A 19450-nucleotide genomic window follows, 5' to 3' on the forward strand; every position below is an offset into this window, starting at 1 on the left:
TTTTTTCCACATCCCCTCCAACATTTATCATTTTCCTTTTATTGTCATGTGAGCCAGTCTGATGTGTGTGAAGTGGTACCTCAGGATTGTGCTTTCTGTAATTCTTGAAAGTTTTTTTCTGTCACAGTAGCAACAATAGTGTATGACAACTGTGAATGATTTAACTGTTATCAGCAATGCGAGGATCCAGGACAAGTGCAGCGATCTCATGATGAAAAAGGCTCTTCACTGCTATAGAGGAAGTGACAGAGTCAGAAAGCAAATTGAAGTATATCATTTTTTATTCAATTTTTTCAATGAATTTTTCTCTAGTTTAAGCAACATGTGACTTCTATCGCATTATGATGAACATGAATTGAATGATAACATTTATAACCTATATCATAATACCTGCTATATTGAAGAGGGGGCAGGAACAAAAGGAAGTGAAATGAATCACAAAATGTCAAGAAAAAGTTTTTTGAAGCTATTCTATCAGAAATATAGGGGTAGATTAGTAGTCTAAAGCCAGTTTACCAAGTGCCTTAAATGCCAGGGAAAATATGCAGTAGGTAATGGGAAACCTCTGGAGGCTTTTGAACCTGGAAATGATGTGGGATAACATAGTATGGCCCTGAAGTGGGACTCAAGAGCCCTGGGTTCTATTTCTTTCTCTGACACTAACTGTGTAACTTTGGAAAGTCAACTAATTTTTCTAAGGCTCCGTTTCTTTACCCACAAAAACTAGAGGCTTGCATTCATTCAGCTTTAAGGTCCCTCCAGTTCTGACATTCTATGGTTCTATTATTGCCTCCCTGGTTACAGCTGTGTTTAGGAATGGTTTTGAGGGTGATGAGATTGAACATGAGGGCTAAGAAGGTGTACAAATCTCTTAGAGAACTAGAGAGCTCTTAGTGTACTATAAAGCTGAGCGTTCTTTCATGGCCTATGTCACCATGACATAGTGTTAGAAATCAATGGCACATTTCTTGGCTTGCCCGAAAAACTGATCAAAACAAGAAGTTCTCTTTACAAAGAAGCTCTGTGGGATTTCCAGAGCAGTTTATGTTCAGAGACTGCCTGTGGTGAGTGGCCTTCTTTTGGTAAACATGGTTGTTAAAATGTTTCCTAGTTTACATAGCACCAAGAAACAGAGCTTTACCTCAATGTTTGATAACGACTTGTTATTATTGTTTTTAAAGACATTTGTGTTTTTCTCCTTAGGTAGATAAGCAAGTCTAAACAGCTTTCCCAAATTAAGAGTCTTAAATAGCCAGTTTGGGGAAATGTTATTACAGCAAGCAGTAGAAGTGGGGGAAAGTGTTGGATTCACTTGAAATTCATAGCTAATGTGAGTAGCAGGAAGGTGAAGAAAAAACTTTCTATACAGGCTTGGCACTTGACAGGAAATAGATTTCTAAATCATGTTAGACTAGCCATGAAAGATAGTTCTGATACAATGGTCAATGAAGTAGGATAATAAATCTAGATCTGGACAGACCTTCAGAGGTCATCTAGTTTGATCCTCTCATTTTACAAGTAAGGAAACTGAGGTACAAGGAAATCAAATGACTTGCTCCATACAACATAAGTAGCAAGTGTGAGAGATGGAATTTGAACCCAGATTGTTATAAAATCAAGGCTCCTTCTATGCTACCCATAAATAAACAATGACCTAGAGCTACAAACATCTTCTCAAGAGGCCAATACAAAAAAATTCAAAAAATTAACCACTTTGAGTTATTGTTTACTCATCTGCAAATAATAGCATCACCACCACCAATAATAATAATAGCTGTCATTTATATAGCACTTTAAATCTATAAAACACTCTATATAGATTATTTTGTTTGATCTCCATAACACATGAATATGGAAGTTGGGATTGCTATTCATTTTACAGATGAGAAAACTGAGGGTAAGAGATTAAGTGATTCCCCTGGGTCACTAGCTACAAAATGTGTGAATAGATTCAAACACAGGTTTTTCTGATACCAAATCAAATGGTTAGACTAGATGAACTCTGGATTCACATAAATGAAAAGTGCAAGCTTATAGAAAATATAGGGGGTGGGGGGAAATTAAGTAGCTTAAACAAAAGATAAACATTAGTAGAAACCTGCAAGACACAAACTGAAAGTATGTAGGGCTTTTATCTTATCTGAATCAGATGTATCTTTCAGACAATGAATCACTTTTTTTTCCTGAAATTCTTTAAGTATATGTTAGAATTGTCCCCAAGAAACTTTTGGCATCAATTCAATTCAATTCAATGAACATTTAACTATCTGCTGTATGGGTGTCACTGGTGAAACAATTTTTGGCTTTCAAGATGTTATATTCCAGTGGAGTGATACAATATGCACATAAATAATTAATCTATCATGGTAATTCATGTAAAGTAATACAATGTAATTTCATGATGGAGAGACTTCTAAAAACTGGGAGAATCAAGAACGGTCTCATGTAGGAGGAGGTGGCACCTAGAGATCTTGGGAGGCAGATGTAAAGAGGAAGTGAATTCTAGATATGGGGACTGTTTGTACAAAGGCAGGAAGGTGTCAGTTTAGATTAAAATAAAGAACAAAAAGGGGAACATGACATCCTAGAAAAGTAGATGAGCGTTAAATAATGGGTGGTTTTAAATGCCAGACTGAAGGTTTTTGGATTTTATCCTAAAAGTTAGCTATTGAGGCATTTTGAGGAGGCAGAGAGAGAAAGGAGGACAAAGGAAGAGTTGGTGAAATGGTAAGAGCTCTGTTTTAGAAATATGAAGAAAAATCAATATAGTGTACTGGAAAGTGCACTGAGGAGTCAGAATATATATTTGAATTCTAGTTTTGCTTCTTTAAATGTTTATAAACTGAATCAAATCTGTAAGCATAAATTTCCTCCATAGTAAGATAAAAGAATTGGACTAGAAGATGTCTAAGTTATTTTCTGACTCCAAATCCCATGATTTATATAATTTCAAATGCATAAATCAAAAATAAATGATAACATAAAAGTTTCTCAGATTTAAGAAATCATTAAATAGAAGTTTATTGGACAATAATAGTTTGATGGTACTAGCCTTCACTCATGGTTTAGAAAGGAAAATCTATCTTGGCTTGAGAAAGTAAGACTGGCCGGACAAAGAACTTTTGTTCTACCTCCATGACACCTCAGAATGCTGCTCAGGAAGCAAGTAGATGGTGCAGGGAATAGAGTGTTGGTCTTGGAGTCAGAAAGTACTAAGTACAAATCCAGACACTTAGTAGCTGTGTTACTAGTTTCCTCCCCTGTAAAATGGAGATAATTATAACATTTACTTCTTTGGGTGTTGTGAGGATACTGTAAACCTTGAAGCACTACATAAATAAATGCTAGCTACTACTACCATTATTATTAATATCTCTTGCAAATGTTTCCTTCCATTTACTCACAGAGCCAATCCTTGGGATTATTTTACATTCATTACAAAATTTTGGACTTAAAGAACCAGCCTATGGAACAGTGCTGTAATCAAAGAATCAATCATGAATTTTAATGCCTATTTGAGAAGTTAGCAATGGGACTATGAAAATGAATAAAAACAATCAATTCACATGAATTTATTAAATACCTAGTACAGTCCCAAGAATTATGCTAGGGGTTGGGAATATGAAGACATAAGTGAAACATTCTTTGCCTTCTAATGGGGAAGACAATATGTATGCTTATAAGAACGTACAAAATATATATGAACTGTATGCAAGATAATTTTCTGAGGTTTAGAAGGGAAAGTGGATCTAAAACAATAATAATATTTATATAATATTAAGTTCCAGGCAATACTCTAAGCTATTTACAATTATCATTTCATTTAATCTCTACAATAACCTTGGGAGGTTTTTACACATGAGAAAACTGAGGCAAAAAGAGATTAAGTAACTTGCTCAGGGTCACCCAGATAGATTGGTACTCAGTTCTTGATTCTGGACTTGGAATTATATCCACTATTCAATTTAACTCCTCACATTGCTAGCACTTGGGAGGACCAAGAAAAGACTTAAGCTTAAGATACCATTTGTGCTAAACTTCAAAGAAAGCCAAGTATTCTGACAGGCTAGCATTAGATATAAACTCCTCCATTAGATTCTAAACTCCTTGAGATCAGAAACTATATCATGCCTGTTTTGGTGTCCCTTGTGTGCAGCCCAGTACCTGGCACATAGTAAATGTTTAATAAATGATGACTGGCTAGTAGGAAGCAGGAATACATTTGAAGTATGGGGAATAGTCTTGGAAAACTACAATGGTAGCAGATGGAATATTTTGGTTTGAGAAACATCAAGTTGGACAGAATGGCTCGAGCATTGAATGAGTGCAGGGTAGTACTATATTAATAATAAGCCTGAAAAGGGAGACTGAAGTCATATTATATAGGTCTTTAAATTACAAACAGAGAAGTTTTTACTCAATCCTACAGGCAAAGGGATCAGGGTCCCTGGAATTTTTAAAATAGGTATGGGCAGACCAGTGGCTTTGATAACTATATAAAAGACAGTTAAGAGAAGAGACATGATGTAGGAAAACTAATCAGGATACTATTACAATAATACAAGTATGAATTGAAGAGTGGGTATCTGTAAGAGATATTGTGGTGATAGAATTGACAATGAACTTGTCACCTGATTGGATACAGAGGGTGAATGAAGGGATCATGCTGGCAAATATATATATATATACATATCAGAGCCAAGCTTTGAATCCAGGATTTCTAATTCTAAAGGAGTTATCTGTGTGGTATGGAAACAAACAAACAAACAAAAAAACAACAACTAATATGACCTTGGGTTGAATTAAAAGAATAGGTTCTAGGAATTTAGTAGTAGTTCTGTTTTACCCTACACTGTAGTCATATTTCATCTGGAATTTAAAGGACATTGGTAAGCTGGTGAGTATTTAAGCCTAATGTCAATGTTCCACTCCCTCTGATGCTACTTCCTCAACTGTGGTTACTACTACTTTTGGGGTAGCGAACAGCTAAAGTGGCACAATAGAGAAAGAGTGAAGCCTGAAATCAGGAAGATGAGTTCAAATTTGACTTCAGAAACTTACTTATTGTGGGACCTTGAGAAAGTTAATTAACTTCTATTTGCCTCAGTTTCCTTAGCTTTAAATCATAGAGATAATAATAGCACCTACCTTCCAGGGTTCCTGTGAATATAAATGAGATAATAATTATAAAATTCTTAGTATATTGCCTAAGAGCTAGAAGTTCACAAGGCTGGTCAATTCTTGGGCACTTCTATCACTGAATACTCCCAACTTTTCTCAGGAGACCTTCTGTTGGTCCTTAATATATCTCTTTCTCCTGATAGCTCAATCAGTTTCATTAGTCACATGGGGAATGGGAAGAAAAAGAGAGAGGTTCTATGTACCTATATACTCAAAGTCAATTCTTTCTCAGGGATTCAGAATTCTCCTGAATTTGGACTCTGCTACCTACAATCATACCTCTGCCTACTGATCCTCAAATTTGGCTGAGTTCAAATTTAGTCTCAGATACTTACTAGCTATGTGACCCTGTGCAAGTCACTTAACCATTACCTGCCTCAGTTTCCTCATCTGTAAAATAGGCTTAAGATAGGTACCTACCTCCCAGAATTGTTTTGAAGATCAAATAAGATAATATTTATAAAATGTGTAGTGTAGTGTCTGACACATAGCAGGTGCTTAATAAATGCTGGTTTCCTTCCTTTCTTTTCCCAATGAATTGATTGATTCCAAATTAGATTGCTGTTTTTATATGTAACTCAAGAGACCTGACTTGATCTTATTTAGTAAATCAAAAGTTAGTTCCTATTTGGTACCATCTATCTTGATTGAATGACCCAAAAGTCCTATTAACCTTTCAAATTAAGAGTTTACTCAGAAAACCCCCAACGACTCTCACCCAGAGACTACACCAAGAGATCTTCTGTTAAAGCTCCAAGAGGGGAGACTGATAGAAGCCCCCAAAAAACAAAAAAATGAGAGGAAGAAGAGCACAGACAAATACAGGGAGTAAAGAAGGGGTGAATTTGAGCAAACAACAGAAAAAGAAGAAAGAAAGCACAATAGACAGCTACTACTCAGCTAATAGAAGAGAGGGGGAGAGATCAGCGAACGATAAACCAGAAATCCCACCGAATTGGATACAGGTTGTGGAAGAACTCAAAACACAACTAAGAGAGGCTGAAGACAATTGGGAAAAGAACTTAAAAATTAAGATAAGTTATCTGGAAACAGAGGCACTTGAACTAAAACGAGAAAATAGTGTCTTGAAAGCCAAAATCAACCAGCTGGAAGATGAGGCAAAAGAGATGAAAGATGAGGCAAAGGAGATGAAAGATGAGGTAAAGAGGATGAAAGACGATCTTCAAAGAAAATGAGACCAGAAGGAAAAAGATGACCAAAAAGCCAGAGATGAAATCCAATCTTTAAGAACCAGAATACAACAACTAGAATCAAGTGACCTCACAAGGCAGCAGGACACTATAAAACAAAACAAAAAGAATGAAAAAATTGAGGAAAATGTGAAGCATCTCATTCACAAAACAGATAATTTAGAAAATCATTCAAAAAGGGACAATTTAAGAATAATTGGACTACCAGAAGACCACGACAAAAGAAAAATCCTGGACATAATACTAGAAGAAATTATACAGGAAAACTGTCCCGAGATCCAAGAACAAGAAGGGAAAGTGGAGATTGAAAGAATCCACAGATCACCCCCTGTACTTAATCCCCAACTGACAACACCAAGAAATGTTATAGCCAAATTCAAAAACAATCAGATGAAAGAAAAGATATTACAAGCTGCCAAGAAGAAGCCATTCAGATACCATGGAAACATGGTGAGGTTAACACAGGATCTGGCTGCATCCACACTGAAGGACTGAAAGGCATGGAATACGATATTTCAGAAAGCAAGGGAATTAGGTCTACAACCAAAAATAAAATACCCATCAAAACTGACTATATTCTTACAGGGGAAAGTATGGTCATTCAACACAACAGAAGAGTTTCAGGCATTCATAAATAAAAGACCAGACAGACCTGAACAGAAAATTTGATGTCCAACCACAGAACTCAAGAGAATCATCTAAAGGTAATTTAAAAAGAGGGGGAAAAAAAACAAACAAAACAACAACAAAAAAATTTTTTAAGAGACTCAATAAGTTAAAATGATATGTATCCCTATAAGAAAAAAGGTCATTGGTAACTCTTAAAAACTGTTGCTATCACCTGGGCAGCTAGAAGAATTACATTTGGAGGGAACAGTGACAAACTGTATAGGACGAAAGGAAAAGACATAAATAGGTATATAGTTATATGCATGCGTAAATACATATACATATGTATGTATATATATAATATATATATATACACGACTAGAGCTAAAAAAAAGAGGTAATGACTAAAAAAATGGGAAAAGAAACAAATGGGGGTAAATTTATATGTCACAAAGAAGCTCATGGTGGGAGGGGGAAGAACATCGATACACTGGAAGGGTAAAGAGGTTGGAGATAGGAAATACATAACTCTTACGTACTTTGAAACTGACCCAAAGAGGGAATAACAATCCAAACCATTGGGGAAGAGAATAGATTGGTGCCCTATAGGGGAGTAGAAGGGTAAAAAACAGACTGGTGGGGAAGGAAGCAGTACAAAGGAGGGAGAGGGTGGGGGGGGAATTTTAAAAAGACTACAGGGGAAAATAAGGGAGGGAATAAGAAGAGAGGGGCTAGAAAGGGAAGTAAAATAAGGGGGGAACAGGGGGGACTGACTATAAACAAACATTGGTATAGAAGGAAACAGTGACAGAAGAAAAGGCAGGACCAGGAGTAGAAATCAAAATGCTGGGAAATACACAGCTAGTAATAATAACTCTGAATGTGAATGGAATGAACTCACCCATAAAACGCAAGAGAATAGCAGAGTGGATTAGAATCCAAAACCCTACCATATGCTGTTTGCAAGAAACACACATGAGGAAGGTAGATACACATAGGGTGAAAGTAAGAGGATGGAGCCAAATCTATTGGGCATCAAATGATAAAAAGAAGGCAGGAGTAGCAATCATCATATCTGACAAAGACAAAGTAAAAATAAATCTAGTTAAAAGAGATAGGGAAGGTAATTACATCCTGATAAAACGCAGTATAGACAACAAAGAAATATCTGTACTCAATATGTACACACCAAATGGCAGAGCATCCAAATTTCTAAAGGAGAAACTAGAGGAGCTCAAGGATGAAATAGATAGAAAAACTATACTAGTGGGAGATCTGAACCTTCCCCTCTCCAAACTAGATAAATCAAATAAAAAAATAAATAAGAGAGAATTGAGAGAAGCAAATGAAATCTTAGAAAAATTAGAGCTAGTAGACATATGGAGAAAAATAAATAGGGACAAAAAGGAATACACCTTCTTTTCAGCAGCACATGGTGCATTCACAAAAATTGACCATGTATCAGGACACAAAAGTATTGCAAACAAGTGCAAAAGGGCAGAAATAATAAATGCAACCTTCTCAGATCACAATGCAATAAAATAATAATTAGTAAGGGTACATGGAGAGATAAATCAAAAATTAATTGGAAATTAACCAATATGATTCTCCAAAATCAGCTAGTTAAAGAACAAATCATAGAAACAATTAATAACTTCATTGAGGAAAATGACATTGGTGAGACATCCTTTCTAAACCTATGGGATGCAGCCAAAGCAGTACTCAGGGGGGAATTTATATCCTTGAGTTCATATATAAACAAATTAAGAAGGGCAGAGGTCAATGAATTGGGAATGCAAATTAAAAAACTAGAAAGTGAACAAATTAAACCCTCAGATGAAGACTAAATTAGAGATCCTAAAAATCAAAGGAGAAATTAATAAAATTGAAAGTCAAAGAACTATTGATTTAATAAATAAGACTAGAAGCTGGTACTTTGAAAAAAAAATAAAATTGACAAAGTACTAGTCAGTCAATTAAAAAAAAGGAAAGAAAAAATCCAAATTGACAGTATCCAAGATGAAAAGGGAGACCTCACCTCGAATGAAGAGGAAATCAAGGCAATCATTAAAAACTACTATGCCCAATTATATGGCAAAAAATATGACAATCTAAGTGCTATGGATGAATACTTGCAAAAATATAAATTGCCTAGACTAAAAGAAGAAGAAATAAATTACCTAAACAACCCCATAATCAGAAAAAGAAATTGATCAAGCCATCAAGGAAAAAATCCTGAGGTCCAGACGGATTCACAAATGAATTCTATCAAACATTCAAAGAACAGCTAACCCCAATACTATACAAACTATTTGACAGAATAGACAAGAAGGGGTTCTACCAAATTATTTTTATGACATAAACATAGTACTGATCCCAAAGCCAGGCAGGTTAAAAACAGAGAAAGAAAACTATAGGCCAATCTCCCTAATGAATATAGATGCAAAAATCTTAAATAGGATATTAGCAAAAAGACTCCAGCAAGTCATCACAAGGGTTATCCACTACGATCAGGTAGCATTCATACCAGGAATGCAAGGATGGTTCAATATTAGGAAAACCATCCACATAATTGACCATATAAACAAGCAAACCTACAAAAATCACATGATTATCTCAATATACGCAGAAAAAGCCTTTGACAAAATACAACACACATTCCTATCAAAAACACTTGAAAGTATATGAATAGAAGGGCCTTTCCTAAAAATAATAAACAGTATATACCTAAAACCATCAGCAAACATCATCTGCAATGGGGGAAAACTCAAAACCTTCCCAATAAGATCAGGAGTCAAACAAGGATGCCCATTATCACCTTTATTATTTAATATTGTACTAAAAACACTAGCAGTAGCAATTGGAGAAGAAACAGAAATTGAAGGTATTAAAATTGGCAATGAGGAGATCAAGCTATCACTCTTTGTAGATGATATGATGATTTACTTAAAGAATCCTAGGGAATCAACCAAAAAGCTAATCGAAATAATCAACAACTTTAGCAAAGTTGCAGGATACAAAATAAACCCACATAAGTCATCAGCATTTCAAGATATCTCCAACTCAGTTCAGCAGCAAGAATTAGAAAGAGAAATTCCATTTAAAGTCACCCGAGACAATATAAAATACTTGGGAATCTATCTGCCGAGACAAACACAGGAACTATATGAACACAACTACAAAACACTCTCCACACAATTAAAACTAGATCTAAACAATTGGAAAAACATTGATTTATCATGGGTGGGATGAGCTAACATAATAAAAATGACTATCCTACCCAAACTTATATATCTATTTAGTGCCATACCCATTGAACTACCAAAAAATTATTTTACTGAATTAGAGAAAACCATAACAATGTTCATTTGGAAGAATAAAGGATCAAGGATATCCAGGGAAATAATGAAAAAAAAAATACAAAGGAAGGTGGCCTTGCAGTCCCAGATCTCAAACTATATTACAAAGCAGTGGTCATCAAAACAATTTGGTACTGGCTAAGAGACAGAAAGGTGGATCAGTGGAATAGACTTGTGGTAAGTGATCTCAGCAAGATAGTCTATGACAAACCCAAAGACCCCAGCTTTGGGGACAAAAATCCAGTATTTGATAAAAACTGCTGGGAAAATTGGAAGACAGTGTGGGAGAGATTAGGTTTAGATCAGCACCTCACACCCTACACCAAGATAAACAGAATGGGTGAATGACTTGAATATAAAGAAGGAAACTATAAGTAAATTAGGTGAACACAGAATAGTATACATGTCAGATCTTTGGGAAGGGAAAGATTTTAAAACCAAGCAAGACTCAGAAAGAGTCACAAAATGCAAAATAAATAATTTTGACTACATTAAATTAAAAAGGTTTTGTACAAACAAAACCAATGTAACTAAAATTAGAAGGAAAGCAACAAATTGGGAAACAATCTTCCTAACAAAAACCTCTGACAAAGGTCTAATTACTCAAATTTATAAAGAGTTAAACCAGTTGTACAAAAAATCAAGCCATTTTCCAATTGAAAAATGGGCAAGGGATATGAATAGGCAATTTTCAATTCAAGAAATCAAAAGTATTCATAAGCACATGAAAAAGTGTTCTAAATCTCTTATAACCAGAGAGATGCAAATCAAAACTACTCTGAGGTATCACCTCACACCTAGCAGATTGTTCAACATGACAGCAAAGGAAAGTAATGAATGCTGGAGGGGATGTGGCAAAGTAGGGACATTAATGCATTGCTGGTGGAGCTGTGAATTGATCCAACCATTCTGGAGGGCAATTTGGAACTATGCCCAAAGGGCGCTAAAAGACTGTCTGCCCTTTGATCCAGCCATAGCACCACTGGGTTTGTACCCCAAAGAGATAATAAGGAAAAAGGCTTGTACAAGAATATTCATAGCTGCGCTCTTTGTGGTGGCCAAAAATTGGGAAATGAGGGGATGCCCTTCAATTGGAGAATGGCTGAACAAATTGTGGTATATGTTGGTGATGGAATACTATTGTGCTAAAAGGAATAATAAAGTGGAGGAATTCCATGGAGACTGGAACAACCTCCAGGAAGTGATGCAGAGTGAGAGGAGCAGAACCAGGAGAACATTGTACACAGAGACTGACACATTGTGGTACAAGAGAATGTAATAGACTTCTCCAGTAATGGCTTTACAATGTCCCTGAACAACCTGCAGTGATCTACGAGAAAAAAGAAAACAAAAACAAAAACAAAAAAAACTATCCTCAAGCAGAGGACAAACTGAGGGAGTAAAAACAGGGTGGAAAAGCAACTGCTTGACTACAGAGGTTGAGGGGACATGATCGAGGAGAGATGCTAAATGAGCACCCTAATGCAAATACCAACAACAAGGAAATGGGTTCATAGCAAGGACACATGTGATACCGAGAAGAATATCATGTTGGCTAGGGAAGAGGTGGCGGGTGTGGGGGGGAGGAAAAGAAAATGATCTGTTTCCAATTAACAATGTATGAAAATGACCAAATAAAATAATGTTTTTAAAAAAAAAATTTTTTTAAATAATTTACTCATACCTAGTTTTCCTTTGATTAATTGATTGATTGATTAGTTGATAAATTCAGTCTTGATATTTGGAGTTTTGTGATTAATTAGAAAGGAGTAGGTCCTCACAATTTCATCAGAAAAAAATTTCCTAATAGTTAGGGCTCCGCAAAAATGAAATGGGCAAGAGCAGCTAGGTGACTCAGTGGATAGAGAGCCAGGCCTGAAGATGGGAGGTCTTGGGTTCAAATCTATCCTCAGATATTTCCTAGTTGTTTGACTCTGGGCAAGTGACTTGGTCCCAATTGCCTAGCCCTTAGTGCTCAACTGCTTTAGGACCCATACTTCATATCAATTTTAAGAAAACAGAAGGTAAGAGGTTTTTTTTTTTTTTTTTTTTTATGAAATGGGCTACCTCAAGAGATAATGGCTTCCTCAGCAAAAACTGAAAGATAACCTGACAAGTATCTTACATTGCCAATTCCTTTCAGGTATAGTTAGCCTAAATGATTCCCAACATTCCTTCCCATTCTAAAATTCTGAGATTCTCTAAAAATCTATCATTCTTTCTACTATAACATGTTGTTGATATAGTATCACAGAAATAAGACAACTAGCAATGATTGGCAACTTACTTATGTAGGGTATTCAAAGGCCATTTGGAGACATGACAGAGAAGAGAAATGTGCTGTGTCCCTGGGGCATTTATCTAGGACATAATGAAGGACTTTCCAACACTCATCAAAACAAAAATTCATGACCATTCCCATTTATTAATATGGAAGCAAATGATATCACCAGAAAGAACCTATAACGTGGTATTAAAGAATATGAAGTCAATTTAAAAAGCAAAAGATCTTAGGAATACAAAAGCCTTCTCATCAGTAAAAGATCAATTAATTGAATCTAATGAACTGACAGCAGGAAATTTAGAAGATAAAAGCATAAATAGTAAATGAGCAGCTAGTTTTAGTGAGCCTCCATGGATGGCCATGTGGTTCTTTTGCATTTATTCCAAGAGTTTCATGAATTTGGAATATTATACTTTGGCAATGGTGCATTTTGGCAGATTGTACACAGCAACTCATATTCTTAGAATGCTTTCTGTGAAAACAAGAATGCCAATTTATTAAGCATAAAAGATTAAAATAGACATTGATCAGTTCGAGTAGTGACTTCTGTGGAATAAAAAGCTCCAGGGATAAAAATACTTTTTTACCAAAGAAAATTGACAACTGTTCTGAAGCTTACCTTATAACCCCATTAATGCAAAGACCCCAGCAGTTTTAACAAGGATTCACTATTTGACAAAACTACTGGGGAAATTGGACAGCAATATGGAAGAAATGAGAGTTAGACCCACTTCCCACACTATAAAAGATAAGAACCAAATGGAAATATGACCTAGATATAAAAAGTCATATCATTAACAAATTAGAAATATGGGGGTAAAGGGGCAAGGAATTACTTGTCCTATTTCTAGATCGAAGAAAAATTCATAAACAAACAAGAAATAAAAAGAATAACAGAAGATAACATGAGTAACTTTGATTATATAAGTTTTTTAAGTTTTTGTATAACAAAACAGCTAATATTTAAAGGGAAACAAGTAAGAAAAATCTGCAAAATGTTTCTCTGATTAGGGCTTATTTCCAAGATATAATTAATTCAAATTTATAATAAAGTAATTCAAGTGTATAAGGAAAAGAATCATTCTTCAGTTGACAAATAGTCTGAAGATGCAAATAAATAATTCTTCAAGGGGAGAAACCAAGACTATTTAGAGCTATATGAAAAAAATCACTCCATAGCACTATTAATTAAAGAAATGAAAATGAAAACAGTTCTGAGAATCAATCTCACATGTTTCAGTCATAAATGTTTTTTAAAAATGGAAAATTTTAAGTGTTGGAGCTGCTATAAGAAAACAGATACATTGATGCCTTCTTAGTAGACCTGTAAATGAATACAAACCCTTCTGGAAAGCAATTTGGAATTATACACACAAAGTTACTAAACAGTGTGTGCCTGCCTATAAGGATGCTAGACTTACAACCAAAGAGAGCAAAGGGAGTGGAAAAGATCCTTTCAGTACAAAAATAGTTATAGTAGCATTCTTTTTTTTTTTGTGGTGCCTCGAACTGGAAACTAAAAGGATTTGCAGGAACTAAAGAATGCCTAAATAAATTATGGCATATGAATGTGATAAAATGCTAGTCTCTTTGCTATAATAAATGAGGAAATAGGTGACTTCAAAAAGACATTGAGAGGCATATAAATTTATGCAAAGTAAAGTGAGCAGAACCAGAAAAATTTCTACTATGAGATATTATAAAAATAAATAATTTTGAGCATTTTTATAAACCAACAAATAATGAAATGATCAGAACCAAGAGAACATTGTACGAAAATACTGTACAACCCACTTTGAAAGCTATAAAGACTAGAATAAAATGACAATTTTTTACTCCAGGAGATTAATGATTAAATGTGCTACCCATCATTGAGAGGTGATGAATTTAGAATGGAAAGAGAGAGAGAGAGAGTATACATATTTGTTAATAAGATATTTTTACTTTTTTCTCAGTGGGATAGGAAGGTAGGATGGAGGAAAAAATAGATTTCTCTTTAAAAGTAGATGAATTTAGATATAAAATGTCAAATGGAGGGTAGCTGGGTGGCTCAGTAGATTGAGAGCCAGGCCTAGAGATAGGAGATCCTGGATTCAAATCAGGCCCCAGACACTTCCTAGCTGTGTGACCCTGGGCAAGTTACTTAACCCTCATTGCCTTGCCCTTACCATTCTTCTGTCTTAGAACCAATACATAGTATTGTTTCTCAGATGGAAAGTAAGGGTTTTAAAAAAAAGTCAAAAAAAGTGAACTTTCAGATGCTCTCATTGTATTACTTACTTTACTTTATTGTTTTATTTTGTTATAAGAAACTTCCATTGAAGTGAATGTGATATGTAAATATTTACAATGTAAATAAAAACATCAATAAAGCTGAAAGTGTGAAAACAAATTTTTAAAGTCAGTGAAGTGGCTAGTTTGTACATGTTCCATTATCATTAAACTGGAAAATAAGGCCAATGGTTGAGGCCAAGGATCAGAGTTCCACAGAGGAGCTGACTAACATCCCCAAAGACTGGAGTGTGAATTCAAGAATACTCAGTTTGTAGGTCCAGGGCTCAGATATAGGGTGGAGGGAGCAGATCCAGTGGAAGAGTGCCTTGGAATTAAGATTCTGAACACATAAGATGATTTCCTTCATCACCATGATCTTGATAGTAAGTGAATTTATCACATTTCTAAGCCACTAGGTTGTAATCAGTCTCCTTTTTGAAAGAGGTAAACTACTGTGGAGAGCATATTGGAAGCTCACCACAAAACAGATGATCCCAAAGTAGGATTAAATGCCTCAGACAATAGCCCCATGTTGTACCATCTTCATCTTCTTTGTTAGTTTTTGAAGACCTGGTCTCCCTCTTACCCAAGCTAAAAGTGCAGCAGCTACTCACAGGGCCAATCCTATCACTGATTTATGTGGGAGCTTTGTCCTATTCTCTTTCCAACAGGCAACTCATCCCTTCTTAAGGCAATCTGATCACATCCAGAGGCTCAGGGTCTAACTGTTTTGGTGTTGGGCTTAGCCCAGAGGCCTGATTGGTTAGCCCACTACAGCGCAGATCTCTGGAACTGCATCTCTCAGCCTCAGACTCCCCATAGCAGGAATTATAGGCATACACCCTCCCTCATCATTTACAAGTGGTCATGTCAATTTTGTGTATCATTTCCTGCTGCCTATCCAGTAGAGCCCATTTTCAAACACATCCTCTCCTATGGATTAGGCAAGATACAGGAATCCTCTCACACTGTATGAATGACTAGAACCTGAGAGATCACTACTTTCATTTTGCCCAAGACATAAATCATTCCATAGCTTGCCCAAGTGGCTGTTAAGGGCCATTTATGTATGCAAACTCTACTTTAAATCACTTTCCATGTCAATCTGCTCCTTCTGCAACTGCTAAAATGCAGGTTTATGTTACTCCCTTACACGATAAACTCTAATGGTTCCCTTTACCTTTTAGGATCAAAATCTTCAAATAAGGCTATTTGTATAATGTAATGGATATCCTACTCATCTATTCCTCTAAGCAGCAGATTTATTTAAACTACCGAAAAAGAGTCCTCCTTTCTGTTCCATCCAAAGAAGTCTTCTGAGGTCTTTCTTTATAATAAAGTGAACATACCCTCTCTCTGTACTTGCCATGATGGCTCCAAGTTGGGCATGCTTTCTTTTGAATACCCCTCCAACAGATCTCCCTTCCAACCTTGATTGACATTAGTTCCATGATTGACATTAGTGATCTTATCATTTCAGTAGATGAAACAACTATAAATGTCAGTGCTAAAGTCATAAAGCTGCATGTCTAGGTTTTGATTGCGAACTCAGCTCAAAAATCATGATAAGACCCTTGTTATTCCTGAATATTTCTGCTCATGTTCTGTCAATCCAGTAAAGTTTTTTTTCTGAAGTGGGGGGTGGGGGGAGTGTCCAAGTCGAGGCTATGACATTCCACAGGTTATGAGTAGAGATGATTATTTGAGGATTTGGGGGTTCTAGTGCTCATCAATCACCACGTGGTTAAGGGCTGAACATCCACAAACAAAACTGCCAACTAGCATAGGCAAGCAGAGATGGGATCAGTGCCATTACTGGAAGCACCCTCATTCTATCCTGCTGCTGAGAGAAATAGAGGAGTAAGATTTCCATCACATAATCTAAATGGCCTTAATTATTTCAAGATTTTGATCCTAAAAGGTAAAGGGAACCATTAGAGTTTACTGTATAAGGGAGTAACATTAGCAGTTGTAGAAAGAGTTTATTGAGGGGGGGGGCTCAGCTGGGTAGCTCAGTGGATTGAATGCCAGGCCTAGAGACAGGAGATCCTAGGTTCAAATCTGGCCTCAGACACTTCCCAACTGTGTGACCCTGGGCAAGTCATTTGACCCCCATTGCTGAGCCCTTACCACTCTTCTGCCTTGGAACCAATACACAGTATTGATTCCAAAATGGAAGGTAAGGGTTTGAAAAAAGAAAAAAGGAAAGGAAAGGAAAGGAAAGGAAAGGAAAGGAAAGGAAAGGAAAGGAAAGGAAAGGAAAGGAAAGGAAAGGAAAGGAAAGGAAAGGAAAGGAAAGGAAAGGAAAGGAAAGGAAAGGAAAGGAAAGGAAAGGAAAGGAAAGGAAAGGAAAGGAAAGGAAAGGAAAGGAAAGGAAAGAAAAGAAAAAAGGAAAGGAAAGGAAAGGAAAGGAAAGGAAAGGAAAGGAAAGGAAGAAGGAAAGGAAAGGAAAGGAAAGGAAAGGAAAGGAAAGGAAAGGAAAGGAAAGGAAAGGAAAGGAAAGGAAAGGAAAGGAAAGGAAAGGAAAGGAAAGGAAAGGAAAGGAAAGGAAAGGAAAAGGAAAGGAAAGGAAAGGAAAGGAAAAGAAGTGTATTGGCATGGACAGTGATTTAAGGTAGAGAGAACAAATATGATGCTGCTTTAGTAATCCAGTTGAGAGTTGATGGTGCAGCTTTAACGACTGATTTTTTTTTTTTTGGCACATTCAATGTTGTCAGCAACCATCTACTCAGTAGAGGTAATGCTGGTACTAAGTCATGCCAAAAGGATGAGGTGAATCATTTGCTAGAAGTTCACCATTCAGGCTAACATATTCTATTAAGTTACCCTCCAGGTCTTCCCAGTAGATAATTCTTTTAACATAATCAATAGTTATGCCATTTGTGCTCCCCAAAATTGGAACCATTTTATCATCATTGATGGAAGCTCTGTCTTATAATTTTCACTTCATTCAGCCTAATATATAAACTTTCACAACTGTCTACTGCCAGGGTTCAATCTAGGTCCTTCCTCTCCAAAACCTGATCATGCTGCCCATACAGTTTTGATACTTCATTATAATTTTTTGCTAGGGCCTGTCCAGTAGAAATTCCTTCCTGTCCAGTTGACAGTCATGGCTTCTGTACAATGAAGTCAAACTTCACAATACTCCAAATGCACTCCTCTTCATAAAATCTCTGCTGATAGTATTCAAATAAAAATCAATCCACTAAATCAAAGACTAAAACAGAAGTTTCTTTGTCATCAGTGAATAGGCTTTGACTCACTGCTGTTTCCAAAGAGATTGATCTGATGTCTGCTCTCCTAGAAACCAGAAGAAAGCTGCAGGAACAATGGGTATCCATTTTACTAATAAGTTTAAAGTTGTTGGGACTTTGTCACCAAAAGCCATAAGGTCTGTGGAAGAAGAAATGGCTGCAACCTTGATTTTCATTAGCACATATCTTGAAACCAATTATTTGATATACATTTGTGGTTTTCAGGCCTACACTGTCAAGCACCTGATCTATGATGATTTTCCTTTCAACACTTTGCACCTTCATTGAAACAGGCAAGTGACACAATGGACAGAGCAATAGGCCTCAAATGAGGAAGAACTGAGTTTAATTCTAGTTTCAGACACTAATTAGCTGTGTGACCCTGGGAAAATCATTTAGCTATAGTTTGTCTCAATTTCCTCAACTGTGAAATGAGGATAAGAGCACCTATCTCTCAGTACTATTGTGAGGATCAATTAAAATCCTTTTTGTAAGGCTTAATACCTCCCTTCCATTCAAGTCTTGCTTCTGCCTTTCAGATCAGGTAATATACTCGTCCAGCAAAAGGAACTGAAACAAAATAAACACATTTTTCTTCCACAAATATTTATTTTCCAGTGCCATCTGCCTTCAGGACTTCAATCTTATCTCTTTTGGCATATGCCCAACATATTTGGGCTTTATCATAATCAAGCCAAACAATTTGGCCAATCAAGAGATTTATCTGCCAAAACTCAGACCCACCCAAGATGCTCACTCAATTCTAAGAACTTCTTCCTAATCCAAACATACATATATTCAATGTGGGAATACAGAATTGCCATTCAGGGTTCTTTTAAGATCTCTGAAATCACAAGAGGAAAAGATGCCCACAGAAAAAAAGCTTAATTGCCAACACGGCCTTACCTGAGTATATGCGTATGTGAATGTATGTATCTGTTCAACCTACCTTTTTCATTGCAGTTAAGAATGAAGTTCATATGGCTCCCCTTTCTCCATCCCTTCCTCTATGTTTATATATTTTTCTCACATACTCTAGTTACAAGAGAAAACAAGATCCTCCACCACCTTCTTCCTTTCTATCCTAAAGCATCACTTTTCCCCTCCATTTTCTGTTCTGCTGTAAAAACCTCAGTACCCGCAAAGAGATAATAAGGGAAAAGACATGTACAAGAATATTCATAGCTGCACTCTTTGTGGTGGCAAAAAATGGGAAAATGAGGGGATGCCCTTCAATTGGGGAATGGCTGAACAAATTGTGGTATATGTTGGTGA

At 36.1% G+C, this 19450-nt stretch overlaps 1 protein-coding gene across 6 annotated transcripts in view; it reads left to right on the forward strand.

Moving 5' to 3' along the window:
* Positions 1–810: 810 nt before the first annotated feature.
* Positions 811–19450, forward strand: part of FBXO25 (F-box protein 25) — a 227982-nt gene continuing 209342 nt past the window's right edge. For 5 of the 6 annotated variants that reach the window (XR_008915523.1, XM_056813387.1, XM_056813388.1 and 2 more), the window contains exon 1: positions 811–1064. Coding sequence is in view for 5 of the 6 variants with exons in the window: in XM_056813387.1 (XP_056669365.1) it covers positions 1045–1064 (20 nt within the window). In the remaining variant the exon portion in view is untranslated. The remainder of the gene's footprint in view (positions 1065–19450) is intronic. The other variant, XM_056813386.1, reaches the window with a different exon arrangement.

The sequence above is a fragment of the Monodelphis domestica genome, chromosome 1 (assembly GCF_027887165.1).
Source record: "Monodelphis domestica isolate mMonDom1 chromosome 1, mMonDom1.pri, whole genome shotgun sequence".
NCBI lineage: Eukaryota > Metazoa > Chordata > Mammalia > Didelphimorphia > Didelphidae > Monodelphis > Monodelphis domestica.